This window comes from Panthera uncia (assembly GCF_023721935.1).
Source record: "Panthera uncia isolate 11264 chromosome A1 unlocalized genomic scaffold, Puncia_PCG_1.0 HiC_scaffold_17, whole genome shotgun sequence".
Classification (NCBI taxonomy): domain Eukaryota; kingdom Metazoa; phylum Chordata; class Mammalia; order Carnivora; family Felidae; genus Panthera; species Panthera uncia.
The window spans coordinates 110,696,271-110,715,730 of record NW_026057577.1 but is presented as its reverse complement, the minus strand read 5'-3'; the positions used below and the strand labels follow the sequence as shown (position 1 = coordinate 110,715,730).

At 55.1% G+C, this 19,460-nt stretch overlaps 1 protein-coding gene across 2 annotated transcripts in view; it reads right to left on the bottom strand.

Annotated features, from left to right (window-relative positions):
* Positions 1-8,770: 8,770 nt before the first annotated feature.
* Positions 8,771-19,460, bottom strand: part of CAMK2A (calcium/calmodulin dependent protein kinase II alpha) — a 60,367-nt gene continuing 49,677 nt past the window's right edge. Inside the window, exons 16-19 of one of the 2 annotated variants that reach the window (XM_049648020.1) lie at positions 16,257-16,332; positions 13,551-13,645; positions 9,261-9,489; positions 8,771-8,955 (exon numbers count right to left, since the gene is read on the bottom strand). In XM_049648020.1, the coding sequence (XP_049503977.1) occupies positions 8,952-8,955; positions 9,261-9,489; positions 13,551-13,645; positions 16,257-16,332 (404 nt within the window). In that variant the 3' untranslated portion in view covers positions 8,771-8,951. Of the gene's footprint in view, positions 8,956-9,256; positions 9,490-13,550; positions 13,646-16,256; positions 16,333-19,460 lie in introns of those variants that run through there. The other variant, XM_049648019.1, reaches the window with a different exon arrangement.

Below are 19,460 nucleotides of genomic sequence, written 5' to 3'. Positions count from 1 at the left end.
AGTAGGGCTGTGTCCTGTGGTGAGAACGTGGCGGAGCGGAGGCCGGATCCAGGGCCCCCCCTCTACTCAGTGTTCTGCTCCCCTTCTCAGCTGACCTCTGTGTGCATGGACTCCTGACCCGGGCAGGCCAGTGGGGGGCCCCGGGAGGCAGCATATGCGCCTGGCTCAGGTGTGCTGAGGGTGCCCTGGGGCCCCTCATTGCTGTTCTAGGGATGTTCTAGAACTCATCAGAGACGGTGTTCTCTTGGTGGGCACTGGGAAGCGCTAAGATGGGGCGCTGACCACCTGCAGTCACTTCCAGTTCCAGCCTGTGATCTGCAAGAGCAAATATCTGGGAGGCCCAAGGGGGAGAGGGAAGTGGGAGGGACCCCTGTTAGGGTCAGCCATATTCCTAAAGTCAAGTGAGGGTCAACAGCTGACACGGGGGGACACCGGGTACCTTGTGTTTGGTTCTCAGGAGGCCCTGCCCCCTGTGCTCCCTTCTACCACCCCAGCCAAGTTCACCTCGCATGGTGCCCTGAGCCGGCCCATGCTTCCTCATCCAGAGTCCTCCCCGTTCATCCATCGGACTCCTATCCATTCTCTTAGGTCTGTCTTCCACATACCCTCCATCCTCCACCAGGCGTGGGCTCCTCGCATCCTCAGGGAGCCTGGCTCAGCCCTACACCTGGCGCGAGCCGCGACAGCCGGCCTGGACTGCATGGGGTGCTCACGGCCTCCGGAGACACCCCACTTCATTTCTGTGCGGTTAAGACACGTGCAGCACTCTCCCTGGGGCCCAGGGCACTACGATGCAGGGCATCGTAGTGGGGGGCTTGTCACCTGGTGCAATCCCAGCTCTGCCCCTCCCTGGCTGTATGGCCGTCAGGGACCCATAGCATCAGGTCACCACTTTGCACATCGCGGCAGCAACTGAAAGCAGTTTGTTGGTAGCTCTAGGGACAGCCAGCGAAGAGTTAAGACAGTCCCAGCCCCTCTGAATTTCACGTGACCCTGGCTTGCTGAGCCTACAGTTCTGGTTCTGCGGTGGACACTCTTCTCCAGACTCATTTTTTGCTGGTGGCTCATGGAAAATTTGGCTCCTTGAGCTCCAGGCCACTCCCTCTGGGGCCTGAGGCCTCGCTGACGCTGGTCCTGCCCTGGAAGGGCGTCTAGGGCCGCCTGCCTGCCCTCGGATCCTTGGCCAGCACCCCCTCCCTCGCCCCCCCTCACCCCTCTGTCTCCGCCTGACTTCCTGCTGCCTGACCTTTTCCCCCAGGACAGAACGGCAGCCCGCCCCCCTTGGCCACGCCGAGGCCTCCTCCCGGCACCCCATCCCGGATCGCTTTCTACTGGAGGGAAAGAAAGCCGCTTCCCACTGACAGCCACCGCATCTGTGAGCAGCATCCCTTCCAGAACTGTAGTCAACAGGAGCCAAGGCAGGCTCGGACTCTGCCAGTCGGAGCCCAGTCTTGACTCAGCTGTCCACTGGCTGGACGACTCAACTGGGTCTGCTGCTTCATTGCCCTGACCCCCAGTGTCCTGACCCTCAGATGGAAGATGGGAACAATGGCTTTCCCTCTGCAGGGAATTACATGGGATAATATAGGTGCTCAGTGCATAGTTTTTAAAAAGCGATCAGTGCTTAGTGCAAACCGTGGCAGGCAGAAGGCCTGCAGGTGGGATGGTTCTCATGAGCCTGCTGTCCCTAGTTCAGATAAAGTGAGGCCCAGCTCCCACCTCCAACCAACAGAGGGAGAAGGAGGGTGGGGATTGGTATGCTTGGAGCCAGGGTCAAGGCAATGGTGGAAGCCTCAGGGCGAGCTGGCATCCTCCAGTTCCATGGCAAGGGGTCTGGGAGGCTGGGCCTCAGTGTCCCCACCTGTAAAATGAATGGGTCGGAAAGCCACAGAGGGAAGTGGTGCTCATTCTTCGGAGCCAGATTCCAGGACTGGGACCCTCTTGCTGGATGGAGTTAATGGTTAAGAACTCGGATGGCGTCACCAACGGGCTGGGAGGTCCTGCCAAGCCAGCAGGAGGTGCAGATTCCGGGTGGGAGTAGGGCAGCACTGAAATCCTCCAGGCTCCGAGGCTTGCTTTGACCTTGACTCGGCTGACCAGGGGTCAGGGTCTCACAGAGTTTCAAGGATTGGGGTGGCAGGAGGCAGGGGCAGGGGAGGGGCCAATGGTCAATATTGATCTAGCTGAGTCAGGGGAGTGGATGGGGAAGCGGGCAGGCTGGGGTGGGGTTTACTGATAACTGGTCCTCCAGCTCCCAGCATGGCTGTGGGAACCGGAGAATGGGGTGGTTGGTGCAGAATCCCCAGACGGAGTGCTTCTCGAAATTACAGCTGCCTGGAGGCCAGCTCAGACTTAATGCATCCAGTCCTCTGTGGGGAGGGTCTAAACATCTGTATTTTTAGCATACTCCCTGGGTGACTCTGCATAGCCAACTTGGTTCCCATATTGGGGACTGTAGGCTCAACCCCCTCGTTGTAACAACGAGACACCTGAGGTCCACAGAAGGAGAGTAACTCACTCAAGGACACACTGGGAGAAGATGATGATAATTCTCCCCTTTTTCTTGGGCGAAGGGGGAGTCTACTTCTAGATAGCTCCATCCATCGTGCAGCTTTGGCCCAAAGCCCAGGAAAGAATGGTAAGGCCAGGATGCCCAGAGGGAAGTGGCTTCTGAGACCTTGGTAGGCCCAGGTAGAGAAGGGAGGGTGGGGCATGTCCCAGGAGGAAGGACAAGGAGGAGGGGCCATTCCCACAGGACTGGACCTGCCCCACCCCACCCTGAGCAAACACTCCCAGCACCTGCTGGGGGATGTTTCCTAAAAGATTTACTGTGGTCCAGTCCGGGGAAGGCCATTTCCATTGCTGGGGACCTACCTGTGCCCTAGAAGAACACGTCCACATCAAGGGATATTTGGGACCCACATGGCCCTCTGACACTCTGGCCCCAACAGCCTCCTCCCTAGCCTCTTCTCTCCCCACCCCTCCCTGATCCACTGTGCTGGGCTCTCAGCCTTTGCTCTGGCCTCCACCCTCCCCACCATTTCACCCTGTGGGGCATGTGCACAAAGCCTCTCGGGCAATCCCAGTCGCTGCCACGCTTCTCCCGCTCCTTCTTCTGGTTCTGTACACTTCGCACCTCCAGACCCAGCCCCCACCCCAGCCCGTCCTGCGTTCTGCTTCTCTGCATGTCCCTCACTCTTGGGATGGCCTCTCTGGGGACGGGAGACATGCCCAGCTCATCACTGGGCCCTACTCAGAGCCCAGCTGGCTGCAGCAGGCCCCAGCAGGTGTTTGGAGGGGCTAAAAATCCCGAAACCCCCCTCCCTCCCTCACACCCTGGGCCGTCCTGGTCAGGTTCCTTCCCCTCTCCACTACAGTCTCTGTGTACATGGAATGAAAAGAAGAGAAATGTAGTGCCCAGCGGAGGGGCAAACCCAGGATCCTGAGAGCCCGGGAGTAAGGGGTGCCTGGTACCTTGTGTGAAGGCAGACTTCGCCATTGTTACCGCAAAAGTGGGGGAGTGGGTGGGAAGTTCCAGCTCCTGCACCAGCCATCCCTCCGTCACTGCTGAGGCACACATTTGCCAGGAGTTTACTCTGAGCAAGCGTGATGATACTCTGTGCGTGTGGGGAGCAGCGACAAGATGCTGTCCTGCCTTCAAGGGGCCCTCAGCTTCGCAGACTCTTCCTTAGGTGACTGCAGCCCAGGGCGCTATGAGGAGATGGCTATGGGGGCTGGGTAAGCCCACAGAGGGCCCTAACCCAGCAAGTGCTGGGAGAGTGTGAGGGAGGCTTCCCCAAGGAGAAGACACCAGAACTGTGTCCTGAAGGGTGAGGGAGCATCGCTGTGCACTGAGCAAGAGGAGAGGAGCCAGCGGGTTTCACAGCAAATGGGCAGTGGGGAGGTAGGGACTGCGGGGTAGACTATGGAGGGACAGATGGTCAAAGATTCCTAAGAATCCCAGCCACAGTTGGCTGGCTGTTCAGAGACGGGGAAACACAGACTGGGTCACCAGAGGCCCTGAAGGGATTCCGGGTTCTGTCTGGCAAGAAGCCTTTTACCCTCTGAGCCTCATTGTCTTCAGGAAAAGGCTCTTCTAACTGACACAAGAGGTATTATGAAAGCACTTTGTGAGCTATAAAGGGTCACACTACTGTCAAACAATAGTAGTGTTTTGGGTGGAGCTGGTGTGTTCTGAGTTAAAGGATACCTCAAGGGGCACCTGGGTGGCTCAGTGGGTTGAGCCTCCGACTTCAGCTCAGGTCATGATCTCGCAGTCCGTGAGTTCAAGCCCCGCGTTGGGCTCTGTGCTGACCACTCAGAGCCTGGAGCCTTGAATTCTGTGTCTCCCTCTCTCTATGCCCCTCCCCTGCTCATGCTCTGTCTCTCTCTGTCTCAAAAATAAAAACATTTAAAAAAAATTTTTAAAGGATACCTCTTGAGGTCTACTGGGGACTGGAGGCACAGAGCCCAGGACTGCTGAAACCTGCTCCTGTGCTGCCACCTGCTGGCGATTGTCTGCAATGGCAGCACAGACCCTCGGGCCCTTCCTCTTGCCCAGGTGGGGAGATCCGAAGGCTGTTTGAAGGCCGGAGCTGGGAGAAGCCCAGGCGCCAAAGGTTAGCAGACTCCAGGGCAAGAGGGCAAATAGAAGGCCCCACATTCCTCTGCAACCCACCCCCTTGCCCTTCTCAGCACTCCTCGTGGCCACCCTGCATACCGGCGGCAAGGCTAGATCCCAGAAGTGGCTGGTACAGGAATTCTGGAGTCCCAGATGTCCCAAGCATGGGCTAGAGGGGACTGTGGGCTCCAGAAGGCACATTTCCTTGATCCTGTGGAATCCAGGCCTCTTAGGTGGCAGTATGGCTGAGAGTGACCAGCTCACCCGCCTTGCCTAAGGCCGTCCCAGGTTTACTACAGAAAATCCTACATCAGCAAACCAGGACCGGTGCTTACCCTGTCGTGGCCTTGAGGAGAGCCAAAGCCTCTGCATCACCATGTTGGCTCCGCCTGACATCCTGGGCTCAGAACCAAACTGGCCTCTAATATGGCAGGGGCCTCCCTTCCGCCAATGGAGCCTCTCAAGCCATCTCTCTCTCCAGCCCCAAGGCCCCTGCCCCAGGCATTCTGTCCACAGATTGTGGGTTTGGAAGGTATTTCTCCCTTACCCCTTTCTCCAAACCCATCTCCAGGACTTCGGAGGCCTGGGGGCTTGTCCGTGAGGTTCGGCTGAGGGGAGAGAATAGGTGGGGAGGGACTTATGGAACAATTTCCTCATTTTACAAGGAAACGAAGGCCTAGGAAGCCTAGAGGAGAAGAGCCTCGCCCAAGACCCCTGAGGGAGACTTTGCTGCTGTTTGTGGCAACCCACATCCACCGCCCCCCCCTCCCCTCACCCACTCTTGTTAAGGGCACCCCATGTGTCTGAGAGAAAGCCAGCCCCACCCCTGGCTCTAAGCCTGGGCACAGGGTCCAGACACAATCCCACTGCAATTGGCTCAGGCTTGAGCATGAGACCAAGTTGGCCCAATCAGAAGGGAGACCTTGGCTTTTATTTTGCAAATGGAGAGATCTTGTACTGGAAACAAACAAAACCCACCCAGTGCCAGTGCTTGACTGAGACAGGGAGACCTCAAGTGCACAGAAGTTTGTAGCTATTTATTGCACTAAAAACACCAATAAAACAGACACCCCGTTTTCCCCCCCTCCCACCCAATAGCAGAAGTTTTGAGCAGTGGTCATTCAAATTCACAGCCACATAGTTTTAAAAAAAGAAAAGAAAAGAACTGAAACAAACGCCCCCCCCACCCGCCCCCCAGACAAATAGTAACAAAGAAACCAGCATGGGGAGTCTGGCAAACACATCCCCCAAAGGGTCTCCCTTTGGGAGACAGGAGGCCATGGGTCAGGATTAGTGCCACAGTGTGCATAATCCTGGGAGAATACTTTCCTATAAAGGTGTTTGCATGCTGGAGCCTAGGTCTGGTCTTAGGTCTGGATTTTTTTGCGTCTACAGGATGTTTTAGAGGAGCAGAGTTTCACTGTCTGGTGGGGGTGGGCTCTGGGCCACTTTGTCTGCCAGCCTCCCCTGCGTGCTGCCTCAGGATCACGCTGATGGCCTGTGGTCCACACTGGCTGACTACCCGCCCACAGGAGTGGCCTTCCTCGTGGGGCCGTTTCCTCCCGGGGTAGGGACCTGCCTCCATTTCTCTGGCACTTGGAACTGGACACGGTAGACGGGAGGCATGTCAGCAAATAAAGATCGGGACACTGGGGTCCTCCAGCTCAGTTACCCCTGGTGGGAAAACCCAGGGCCAGAGCAGGAAACGGACTTGCCCAAGGTCACACAGCAAGTCTGGTCAGAACTGGGGATGGAATCCTACTAACCCCCAAAGCATGGCTCTTTCCCCACAGTCCACTGCTAATAAGCAGTTGACAGGCACCGAAGAGGGGGAATGAGGGGCAGGTGGGGGAGAAGTGGGGGCTGGTCAAGGCCCAGAATGAAGCAGGGGTCCAGCCAGTGGATCCTGTCAGTTCTTGCAGGTACATCGGGCTTCACTTCACCGTCCTGTTTGATCCCCCATCAGCTCTGCAACATAGGCTGGGCAGGAATATTTAACCCTTTAACTGATGGGGAAACTGAGGCTGGAAAAGGGACCAGACTTTGTCTTGGTACTTGCAGCATCCCCTGTGAAGGCTGCACCCTCACCTTTGGCTTAGGGATGGCTGTGGGAGCTGGCAGCTCACAAGGGAGGCAGGCGGTTTTGTGGCTGGGACGCTGGGATCACTGGGCCTTACTGGGAAGCCCTCTGGACCTGGGGCAGACCAGGTGCCTGCCCCTGGGCCTCAGCAACAGGGTGTCTGCCAAGGATAGAGGCCGGTGATCAACCAGTTTGGAGACCAGGAGGCCCAGGCAGCCTCTATCCTGGCCTGCAGCCCCAGAATAGCCTGCCTCACCTGTCCCCAGGGCAGCAGCACTTGTGAAAAGGGCCCAACAGACAACTCATGATCAGGGAAAACTCAGAAAGTCCTGGATCAAACATCCCCCCAGTCCTCCAGCCAACACCCAGGACTCCCCAGAGGTTCGGGGGAACCAGAGCCTCCTCCAAATCCCTGGGGATGTGGCTCTTCCTCCCCTAAAATCCTCCAGAGGGGACAGTATCTCATGCTGGCAAAACACGGCCACACAGAGGCCAAAAGCACAGAGAGGCGGCAACATAATTCCGAGTCGGACACTGAGAATACAACCTCTATTTTTTTTTTTTTTTTTTTGTCCAAAACATGTAGATTGGTTTTGCTGAGTGTTTTTTCTTCTTTTCTTTTCTTTTCTTTTCTTTTTTTTTTTTTTTTGACGTACTTACTGCATATAAAGTCATGCAAAGAAAACAGTGCAGACAGTAGATGCTAGTGGATGTGCCAAGGCATTCCACATCAGAGTCAATCCCAGGGGAAGAGGGGAAGAGAAAGGAAAAAAAAGAGATTCGAACCCACGGCTGCAGGACGAGGCGTGAAGAGGAGAAATTCCAGTGCTCTGCTTGGACCAGCAGATACAGAGGGGAGAGGCAATGGAGACACATGCTCGTGAACCCCCAAAGACTGGGGGAGGGGCTGAGAGGGCACATAGATGCGGTGCAATGAAATCCGGGGAAGCTGGGAAGCGTCGTAGTAGGAACCTCAGTTTGGGAGGCAAGAAAAAAAAAGAAAAAAAAAAAAGATAATTTCCGTCTTGACAACCTCCCCCCGCCCCCCCCCACCCCCCACCGGCTCTCTCTGCCCTGATTTGCTATTTCTTAGCTCTAACATCTGGTGTTTCTACAGTCCTGAAAAGGAACCTTAGGACCAAAATGTCAATGAGCCCCTCTTCCCCCTACCTCCCGCACCCTTCCATCCCCGGGGACTGAGTCCACCTCGACCCCAGATAACCACGGGTGACAAAGTCCATCTCAGAGATGACATTAAAAAAGAAGAAGAAGAAGAAAGAAAGAAAGAAAGAGACCTAGAACAGAAAAAAAACTACCCCTCATCCCTCTTCCCACGTCCCTTCCCAACCCAACCTGACCTTCCCCACAATAATTTGAGAGGTTTAGTTATCACATAGATATCCAGGAACGCAAAATCCATTTAGGAAACACACAGAAGTTTGGCTATAAAAAGGCATGCGGTCCAAGTAGAAGTGATACCTAAATGTTGCCTTCTTTGCCCCCAAAAAGCAATCAGATTCTCTCCCTCAGATGTGACGGAGCTGGAATTCTCCAGGGCTGATGGAAGGGGTGGAATGGGAGTTACTGTTGGAGGTGAACATCAGCCGGAGGAGAAGAGTGAGGGCACCCTGAGACGGTTGTGCTCCACACGCTGAGGGGAAGGGTCCGCAGGGACAGGAGGAGGGGACAGGATGGGAGAAGAGCTAGGGAGGCAGTGTCAGGTGGGGACTCCTGGTGTCTGCTCCTCTCCCACCCTCTCCCACAGGGGAGGCTGGCTCAGGGGTTGAGGGGGACCCTGGAAGGAGAGAGACAGCGAAAGGTGGGGGCAGATCCACATTCCTCCTGATTCTGTCCCTCTTTTTCCTCAGCCCCTGGGGAACACACAGCTGGGCATTCTGGCCTATAGCCAAGGCAAGAGCAGGCTAGCGACAGCCAGGAGCGGGGGTGGGGGGGGTCTTCGGAGCCAGCACCCAGAGCACCCAGGGCACCCAGGCCCGAGGAAGCCTCGCCCTGGCAGGAGAGTGACAGGTGGTGGCAGGGAGATGTGGCTATTTGCTCTGAAGTCGTGATAACTTTTGTGGACAGACAGGTTTTCTTGATGCAGGTGTGGCGGTGGTGGTGATGGTGATGGTGGTGGGATGGGGTGACGCGATTGGGGGAATTCCAGCCAAATCCAAGTGGGAGAACCAGCAGCCACATTCCGTGAACGAAGAGAACATCTCTGCGGTACAGGGCCCCCGGCCCGGTCCTTCAACTGTAAGAAATGTTATGTCTGTGGGTAATGGCAGTTGCTTCCGAGGGCGTCATGCTTTCCTTGGGCAACCACCCCTCCCCCGTCCTTAGATGGAGTCGGAGCTGCTTCCGTGGGCCCCACCCACACCCTACCTGGCCCCCCCTCCCCCACCGGGGACCTGCAGGCCAGTCTCCTCCCTGTGGTCCTCCAGCCCCCACCCCATGGCCTTCCAGCGCCCAAGTGCCCCAACATGTCCCCCTCCAGACTGACACCACCCCGTTCCTTTAGATCGCCCTAGACAGATGGCGGGAAGGAGAGGCTCTTACTGGGGCAGGACGGAGGGCGCCCCAGATCTGTGGAAGTGGACGATCTGCCATTTGCCATCCCGGCGGTGCCAGACACGGGTCTCCTCCGACTGGGCCGTGCGGGGGATGCCACCCGCATCCAGGTACTGCGTGATGCGGATGTAGGCGATGCAGGCCGACTCGTCACCCATCAGATGGATGTGGGGGTTCAGGATGGTGGTGTGCACGGGCTTGCTGTTCCGAGACCACACTGGAGGTGGGGATGGGGGGGGGCACAGGAGATGCACTTGGGGGCCTTCTTCACGTCCTTTATTTGCCCATCTCCCAGCGACCCTCTCAGCAGAGGCACTCCCCGCCCCCTGCTTCATTTCCACAGGAGGGGTGTCTGTGACAGGGCTCAGCTAGGTGTCAAGGCAGACCTTCTAGATGACTAGATCAGATCCCAGCTTAGAGACAATGGATTTCAGGCATGCCAGTTCTTAAAACACAGGGGAATGGGATTTTAGAATCACAGTATCTCAGACACACAGAAGTATAGGACTATGATGGTAGAATCAGATGAACTTAGACCAGGGTCCCAAACCCAGATTCCCTACGGGGGCCAGGCGTGTACATAAACGAGGCTGGTGAGCTGGGTGTAAGATGCTAAGTGACAACAGACCCTTTGCCTCAGAGTCAGGGAGCCATAGGAATGGGGGAGACTGGTGACCTACAGAGGGCGCCCTGTACACAGCTTCCCTGGTGGCTGATATGTGAGTACGGCTGACCCTGGAATAATGAGGGGGCGCAGGTTAGGGCACCCACCCTCTGCACAGTTGAAAATCCACATATACCTTTTGACTCCCCTGAAACTTAACTACTAATAACCGTCCGTTGACTGGAAGCCTTACTGATAACACCAACAGTCGATTAACCCATCTTTTGTATGTTATTTGTATTATGAGCTATATTCTTAAAGTAAGCTAAGGGAAATAAAATGTTATTCCTTAATAGGGAAAGGGAAATACATTTACTGCACTGTGCTGTATTTATTGGGAAAAATGCACGTATAAGTGGACTGGCACAGTTCAAACCCATGTTGCTCAAGGGTCAGCTATAAGTGGAACCCACATTGCCACACCTTCTGAGTTTTCAAGAGAATCCAGAAATCTGGATGTTTATGTGAAAATGCTTCATTTTTTATTATTGGTATTTAACTCAAATTTAAAACATGCGAGCCCCATGAAACATATGTACAGTCCAGATGGCCCGTGGACCCCTCAGTTGCTATCCCTACTGGCAACAGAAAGAATTATGGAAACCTGGGTAATATTGAAACTGCAGAATCTTAGGATCTTGAATTGAAAGGATGGAATTAGGGGTCATGGGGTGAGGTCGTGGAGTTCTCCAGAGTTAGGTGGAAATACATAACTCTTATGATCAGGACAGAACTGACAAGGTACTTGAAACCAGCTTTCTCTATGCAAAATATGAGTTACTATTGTTATTAGTAGTAGGATTAATTATTTTGGTTCTTGGAACTCTCCATTTTTTTAGCAAGGTAGAAAACAAAAGCACAGCAAGACAATGACCCAGGGAGGGGCTGGACAGGGGTCACCAGGGTCCCAGGCTTTAGAGGAACCCTCATGCCTTCTCTTGGTGTAGCCCACATGTAGGTCCAAATTCCCATAGAGAGCTGACTTAAAATATACACTGCCCATCTCTTCCCTTAGAGATGACAATTCAAAAATCTATACTATTAAAAAGCCCCCTTCCCCTCCCCACCCTTTGATTCTGAAGCCCAGCCTGGTTTGTGAACCACTGATTTCCTAGAAAACATAAAATGTCTTTTTTTTTTTTCCAGGACTACTGGAAGCATCCCTAATATTATAATCCCACTATACCCAGGCTTTGCCTACAGAACTCCAAATCACTGAGTCTTACATACGTAGACTACACTAACAGACTGTTACAATGTGGGGCTCTCAGAGAGAATGTAGAGCGTTTGCATTATAGGCTTGGGAGAGACTTCAGAGGTCAAAGGTCACCCAGTGGCCTTCCTACCAAATGCAAGGAGGCCTCAGCAAGTATCCTTGACAGCAATCAGGGCTGGAGGCACTCCAGACCGTCTAGTTCAATGCGTCCATTTTAGCACATCTGGAAGCTGAGGTCCAGAGAAGCAATCTGACTTGTGCCAAGCTGGGCCACTTCCTGAAGGAAATGCAGTAGAACCTAGAAGAAGTCAGTCTCCAGACGGGACTGAATTAGGACAATCTAGAACCGTCTCAGAAGGGACAGACAAGCTCAGCATTGTTGAGGGCACTGCGCCTTGCTGTTGTTGGCAAGGGCTGGGGTTCTGGGGGACGTTTGTAAAGAAATGACCACCCTAATTTGGTGTCTCTGACTAGACCGGAGCCTTCTAACATCCACCCTTGTGGGCAGCGTGGGAGAAAGGGCCAGGTCCTCCAGCACCAGCAGGGAAAAACAGGCTGGATGGTGAGAGTTGGCCTGGGGTGGGCCGTTACTCCGGGTCTTGCTCTCATGGGCCCTTCGGCGTTCAAACCTGCAGTCCAGGGGGCCGGTGCTGTGATGGGTCCCCCTGTCCGGACGCAGGCCAACAACTAGGTCAGCCTTCTCTTTGTGTTTATTTTCCTTTTCCCACCCCTGAGACTTTAGAGCCAGCTCAGCCTGGTTTCTGCTCTACTGGCTGGGGATTGGGGAGTCCACTCTGGGGAACCAGCGTCCCCAGAGGACAGGCCTGTATAGAGGTGGCCATGGTGATCAGCGAGGGAGCTCCAGGGAGATGGGGACACTTGGGGTCCAGCCACCTCTCTTCACATGAGAATTTAACCTTCATTGCTAGCCTTGGAATATCAGAGTTTGATTAATCAAGGGAAAATGCAACTTCCTTCTCCGCAGCTTTTTGGGGGTGCTCTTGAGCCCCTAGATTGGGTGCAGGCAGGAGAGGAGTGTCCAGCTGGGGGCTGCTAACACATAGTTGAGAGGGGGTGACACAGGGCGGGAAAGGGAAGGAGTGAGTCAGGACCGGGTTCTGCTACTGACTTTCTGGGTTCCTTTGGATGAGTCATTTCCCCTCTCTGGGCCTCAGTTTTCCCTTCTGGATGTTATAGAGTTGGACTAGATCCTTTTTCAGTCACTTAAATGCCCCCTTTGTTTTAGCCACCTACAAGTGCCACTATACTGACTTCATTAAAATCCTTCCTTAAATCAATACACTTTATCAATTTATGTCAATTTATTATAAAAGAAAACTTTCTGGCACAATCAGTAATGAACAACCAGTATCACAAATACAAGTTTAATCACGAGTCCAGTGTAAATGAAATAAAGTTATGTAATCCTAGCTCCGAGCTCTTTCCCGCAAAGGATCTGAGCCTGAGACCGTTCTCTCTTTGATGAAGAGATAAATTAGAAGGTTGGAGAGATGTTTAAGACCAGCACCCAGCTGAGCCTTTCCCCCTGATGAAACCAGACGTATTGAAAGAGAATTTAGAAAGGGACCAACTTTCTCACTGTGTGAACCAATGTTGTTTCAAGTGATGCCCACGTGCACCGGAAATCATCTTGGGTAGCCTCAGTGGTATATGCCTTCCCTTTGGGGTACCCTGGATATGCCACTTCTCAGGTCCTGAGCTAGATGATTCTAACCTGCATGTGCTTTGGTTCGTCCCTGTCTGACCCCTGGCCAAGATGAGACATGGACACAGGCAGAAAGCGCCCTCGGTTAGGCCCAGCCTCAGCCCCCTGACAGCCCCTGGTTGCAAAGCTGCCAGGGTCTCTCCTGCAGAGGAGAGGCCCAGTAAGGACAGACATGCGGACAGAGACCTAGACAAACAGGCAGGGGCACAGCAGTGTGAGCTCAGGTCCCCTCCTCTTCCCTGGACTGCCCACCCACAGGCATTAACAGCCCATGAGCCAGCTTGTGACCAGTTGGACAGCTGGGGTGGCCCCAGGCGTCTAGATGGCTGTAACTTGGGTACATGCTCCGGCAAGAAGGCTCCCATATCTGTAAAATGGGAACAAAGGTCCTCCCCCAGCCCTCCCAGGGTCAGGGGCAGAAGAGGGCTGGGAGTGCTTGTCACACTTGTCCCAGGTCCCCGTCCTCAGCCACCGGAGGGACAGCCGGCAGTCGGATGGGCCCAGGTTATGAGAGGGAACCAAGGTGGTACCAACCCCTGTCCACACGGGATCTTCCTCTTCGCTGGCTCCTGAGCTTCCCCGGGGGCCCTGCCTGTCACCCTGCTGTGCCATCCGGCAGGACATGGAACAGAGAGCAGACAACAGGCACCCCAGAGAGAAGGGATTGCTCACAGTTTTCAAAATAGAATCGATGGAAGTCCAGGCCCTCGACCAGGTTCCCCAGGGCCTCAGGTTCGAAGGCTGTCATCCCAGGGTCACACATCTTCCTAGGGGGAGGAAGTCAGAGGAAAGAGGAGTTGGGAGTAGCCTCTTGGAGCCACCCTCTAACTCCAGGGCCTGGACTGGAGGAGGGTGGGCCTGAGAAACCAGAGGGATGGAACCCACCTCACAGGATCAGTGACGTCAGCAGGTGGGACAGGGCTTGCAAACTGTGCTATGAGGCACCCACCACCATCCAGTGGTAGAACTGGGAGGCCAGGGTTCGACTCAGGTCCTGGCCCTGCCACTCACTGGTTATAAGATCCCCAGCGAGTGGCTAGTGGCCTAACATCACCCAGCAAGCATGCCATGAGTGGCCGTGAAGCGTCGTGCAGAGACCCCAGGCAGGGGCTGACTCAGCGACTCAGCCTGTGCAGGCCTCTCCAACCTGCATCTCCCCACCGAGGGCAGCAGAAGCCAGAGGGGCTTTTCCTGGTGGGGAGGACCTTTTCCTTCACACCAAAGTGACTTCTGCTCACCAAACAGGTACATCCCTGGAGGGGGTGCGTTTTGCTACTTTAAAAATGGTCTTTTTGCCCTCAGCGAGAGCCGCAGTTTCCTCTTCTGTAACATGAGGAAAATAGCATTCCGTCAGGTTTTTCATGCCTGGGAGGGAGGCGCACAGGGCAAGGTGAGGAGGCCCTCTACTGTGTGTTTTCAGCTCAGAGCTCCCTTCCAGGTCTCAGCCTTCTGGGGAAACCTGACATCCAGGTTGAGGAAGGAAAAAGGCCATCTCCCCCACCCCACCCCCACCCCCAGGTCTCTAGGATCTGTGTCGTGCCACAGACCCCTGTGACAATGACGGTGAAGCCAGGGACAGGAAGTACCTCAGCACAAGCAAAGATCCCAACCCTGGGGAGGAACCGGAGACACTGGTGGATGGGTATCAGGCCCGGCATCGTCTGAGCTGGACATTGGCTACTGGAAGCCACTGTCTCCCTGCTCTTCCCTGACTGTCCTGTCCATGTGACCCAGACAATGCACTTCTCCACTCAGCCCCTCAAATTCTCCAGGCGGACTAGCCGGAGGTTGGGGACTCTGCTCAGACCACAGGAGATGCTCGGGACCCTTCAGCTCCAGAATCCTCCAAGGCTGGGGGTCTGAGCTCTGAGTGTCCGGGAGACTGAGCACCCCCATTGGAGAAGCCCCTGCCTTTGAAGGGACTCAGGGACCACCTTCTCCAACTCCATTATACATCTAGAGACACTGAGGCTCAGTGAGTGAGGGTTACACAGGGCCAGACTCAGGGTACCACAGGCTCCAGAGGTCGTGGCAAGGGGTCAGAACCGGGAGTAGGCTACCGATGCCAGAGAAAGTAACATCACAGAGGTGAGAGCAGGTCCCCAGAAATGGCACTGGTGGGGGGCTGGGGTCCACAGAAGCCACGTCTCTTTCCCTCCCTCCTTGGGGGCATCTTTCCAGAGAGACTCGACGACTCTTCCTGTGGCTGATTTAACATTTAGGGCTGGCCACAAGACGCATTCAACAGCGTGTTTCTGGGCTTTCATGCTTTACCCAGGTGCAAACGTGCATACACACCTGTGCACGGCCCTTATGCACACAGTCACAAACATGCAGTGTAGACAAGTGCACACACACGTGCATACGTGTGGCCTATCTCACACCTGTCCCTTCCAGAGTCCTTGTTCATCCAGACATAACCAGGGGATTGCTGGGGCCTTGCCATCATCGGCTGCTGCCAACACCCTCCCACAATTACCACGTACCTGGCCTGCCAAACCTTTGGGAGACAAACTTCAGCTCCTGGGCACAGTGGAAACCAGGAACCAGCTGCCCAGGAACCAAACCCCGGCTACGTTATTCCCCCTTCATCTGAACCCAACAGTCAAGGGTCATTCTGCCTCAGTTGGCAGCTTTTGCCCACCAAAAAGCATATGTGGGGTCTTGTCAGCCCTGCCTGAGTGGTGGAGACTCCTCCCGCTCCTTGGGGTCGGCTAAGGGCCCCGGTGGGGCCTGCTTCTGGGCCAGACCAGGGAGGGGCGTACGGGTGACCACTAGGGGGCGCTCCAGCCCAGCCTTTGCACACAGCCGCCCCATGAAAGGCTGGTCCAGATGCGCAGGGGACAGTCTCAGACCACCTGTTTCATTTAATGTTAGTTTTGGACACTCTGCCTTATTCCCCCAGAGGATTTAAGGTTCTGTCTTGAGGTTCTTTTGCTCACCCCTGCTCCCTGGAGGACATACCCTACCCTGCCCTCCTGAGGTCAGGCCCATTGCAGCAGGTCTGAAGAGCAGCCCGGCCCGCCTCCCTCCCCTCCTTCCCCACTCATCTCCTGAGGAGACCCATGCTGTGGTGGAGACCACCCTCTGTTTCCTTGGAGAAGCAAAGGGGTTTGGTTGGAGCCCCTCCTGAGGAACAAGATAGGAGGAGGAGGAGGAGAGGGAGGACCAAAATACAGAGAAGTACTATGAACAGAAAGCTTCACTAAAGCATAAAGTCTAAATGCAAAACAGCATATGAGCTCAGTCTGACTCACAGCTCATGCAGAGGGAGTGATTGAGGGTCAGAGACCGGGACCCCCAACGTTAGCCATCAGCACCCCCTCCCCCTGAACAACCATCTGGACATGACATGCAGAATGGGCTCAGCCAACTCACGTGTAGGACTCAAAATCTCCATTGCTTATGGCTTCGATCAGCTGCTCTGTCACTTTTATAATCTCCTGTTTCCGCACTGTAAGGCAGGAGGAGACACAGAGAAATGATAGTAATAGAAATAGTAATGAAGCACCTGGTACCATTTTCTGAGTCCCTATCATGTGCCAGATCCTGCGCTAGGACCTGAGGGCCTCGTGGAGACTGTCTTCATTTATATTCACGTTATCCCTGGGAGGTAGGTGTCATGACTCCCATTTCACAGAAGCAGAAACTGAGGCCCAGGAAAGTGGGGAAAAGGTGTGACAGTTCCCTCAACTGCAGAAGGCAAAGCCAGTGTCCCAGGTGGAAGCCTTTGTCTCAGTGAGGCATGCATGGCAGACATTCTGACATTAGGTCTCATTTGAACCCAGGTTGTCTCCAAAATACGCCCCCCGCCCCCATCGCCTTGCTTTGCCGCCTGAATCAAAACCAGGTCAACGGTGGGGCTGGACCTAGTAGCCATGAACCAGGGCCCTCCCACCCCGGGCCCAAACTGGGGCCCCCAAGGAAGGTCTTAGGGCTCTACTCCTCCCTCAGGTCTGGGTGAGCATTTTGGTCTATTTGGGTGCCTGTAGGAATCAGGCACTGAGCTGTTCAGAACTTTCTAGGCCTTAACGAATCCCAGTTGCTGAGACCTGGCCTCCCCTGGCCACCCCTGAAACACTACAAATAATTGGTCTTTCTAGTACAGGTTTAGGCATCAGCTTTCTTATTAGATGTGTGCTGTTCCAAGCCCCAGTTTTCCCATCTGTGAAATGGAAACACCACCACCTCTCATCCCTTCAGTGCCAAACCCAGACTTGAGGGCCAGACAGACCTCATGGAAATGCCGGCGCAGGTCCTTACACGCTGTGTAACAAGGCCACAGGGTTGTTTCCTGGCCTGTCCGACGGAGACAACAGTGCCCCCCACCCCCAGTAATGAGGTAACGAGGTGGGATGAGGCGATGCGCACGAAGCCCCCGGGCCCACTGTAGGTACGCATTTTCAGCGCTGCCGTTTTCTGCCTTCTCCTACACAGGTTGCCACACCCGCTTCTCACAGACACCCCGGGAGGTCAGCAAGGGCCAGTGCCCCCCATCTGATCCACAAGGACCCTGGGCCTCCGTGACACAGGAAGCTGGAGCTGGGTGTCGTGGCTCCCGGCAGGGCTGTCTCACCACAAGCCTCACATGGTTCCCTGGTGGCAGGCCGCCCCCCCCCCCCCGCCAACCCCAGGCCCAAGCTTCACTCCAAACCCAGTCAGCTCTCCGGCCTACTGGAGCAGCCTCGGTGAGGTTCAAGGGCACACTGTCATTTCTCAGTCTGGGGCCGAAGGAGGGGACCACGCCTGGCTGAGGCCCTGTCCCTGCCCCTTTCCTCACCACCGCCCATGCAACCCAACCCCGTCTCACGCCAGGGAGCTCACCTCAGGCCCAGAGGACACAGGGTCCTACGACATCCAGGCTGAAAGAACCCCTGGGGACCAGGGACTCAGCCTCCTTATCAGACTTTTGGGGAAATGGAGGCCCAGTAAGGGGGGTGACTTGCCCGAGGACATAGAACATACTGGGTGCAGAATTTGGCTCCCAGCCCATGGCCTTTTCCACAGGACCCCCACACCCCACATGCTCCCTGACGTATCAGGCCCGTAAGCTCATCTATTTCCCAACTCAAATATGTGCTCCTCGGAAGCTGGGCCGTGGCTGCCCGTGTCGTACAGGATCCCTGGACCTGGATGGGACCCCTGGCCCCCCCAGGCACTCATCCCTGAATGAACGAGTGCATCAGGCACTGTGCTACGCGCTCTACCTGCAGAATCTCGAAGCCTCACAGCACAGCTTCACGTGGCCATCACTTCCACATCAGCGACGAGCAAACCGGAGGTGAGAGAGGTCGGCCAGTCTGCTGCAGTGGGCTGACCGCCCCAACCAGAGTCGTCATACTGTTCTCGGGGCAGGGGCCCTGTGCCCAGCACGGCTCTTGGCACACAGTGGGTGCTCCGTAGACATACTGGCGACTTTCTCCAATGTCAGTACCACAGTGAGGGGCTAATTCTTTATCTGCTGGCTCTGCTAAGATTTACCAGGGCTGGGAATGAGCCTGTCTTAGACCTTGAGCTCTGCCGGCTCCCTCTGGGGTCTTGCCTGGGGCGGGGGCAGAGGAGGCTTGAATGAATGAATCAGTGGGTGGACCCAACACCGGGGCCTGGGGCTGCTGTCTTCACCCTGTGTGCTAGAATTGCCCAAGTTGCCAGGTGGTCCCTGTCCCTAGGAGCCCAAGAGCCTGGCCTCCAGGTCGACTCTGCCCTCCTTCCTGGAGACAGAGGGTGGGAAGAAACCCATCCCTGCCAGGAGATGCCTCATTCCACTCCCACGCAGAATCAGGCTGACGATCCAGAGCGGGCCACGTGCTCCGGGCAGGCCATGGCACCTGTCCCACCTCCTAGCCTTTTCTGTACAGACCTTAAGATTCCTTCCAGCCTGACATTGCACGAGCCTGTGCTTAATTAATGCCCTGTCTCCTATGGGCTGCCTCTCACTGCCATCTCAGGGAGGCTAGCGATGCGGTCAGGGGCATGGATTCTGGAGCCAGAGTCCCTGGGTTTGGATCCAGATTCTCTGCCACTTCATAACTGTGACCTTGAGCAAGGTGCTTCTGCGTGCCTCAGTTTCTCCGTACGTATAACGGAGCTACTGACACTACTTACCTCACAGGGTGGTTCCCAGGACTGAGTGAGTTAAGAATGTATCAGTAGGAATAACTAATACATAGATGGTTCTCACTAAGGACCAGCTACGGTTCCAAGCCCTTTATATCAACTCATGTATGTAAATAATGATGCATAATCTAAAGCGTTTAGAGCAGTGCCTGGCACTCCGTAAATAAGAGCTGTGATTATTGTCATCCGGAAATCTCTGAATTGGAAGTTTTCCCTGAGGACAGCCTCTGGTCTTCAGCCTGGGCAGGGATGTTTTCCAGAAGCCTGATACGTGATGGTTCCATCTGGGTTGGGATTTGGGGGTCTGCAGCCTGCTGCCCTGTTTGACATCTCCCTCTCTTTGCACCCACCTCCTCCTTCTTTTAGCCCCTTCTTATATTTCTCTTACCCTTTCTGCCTCCTGGGCCTCTGAAGTGTGCACCTGTTTCCTCAGACCCTCTGCCCTCCCCCTCTACTAGTCTTCTC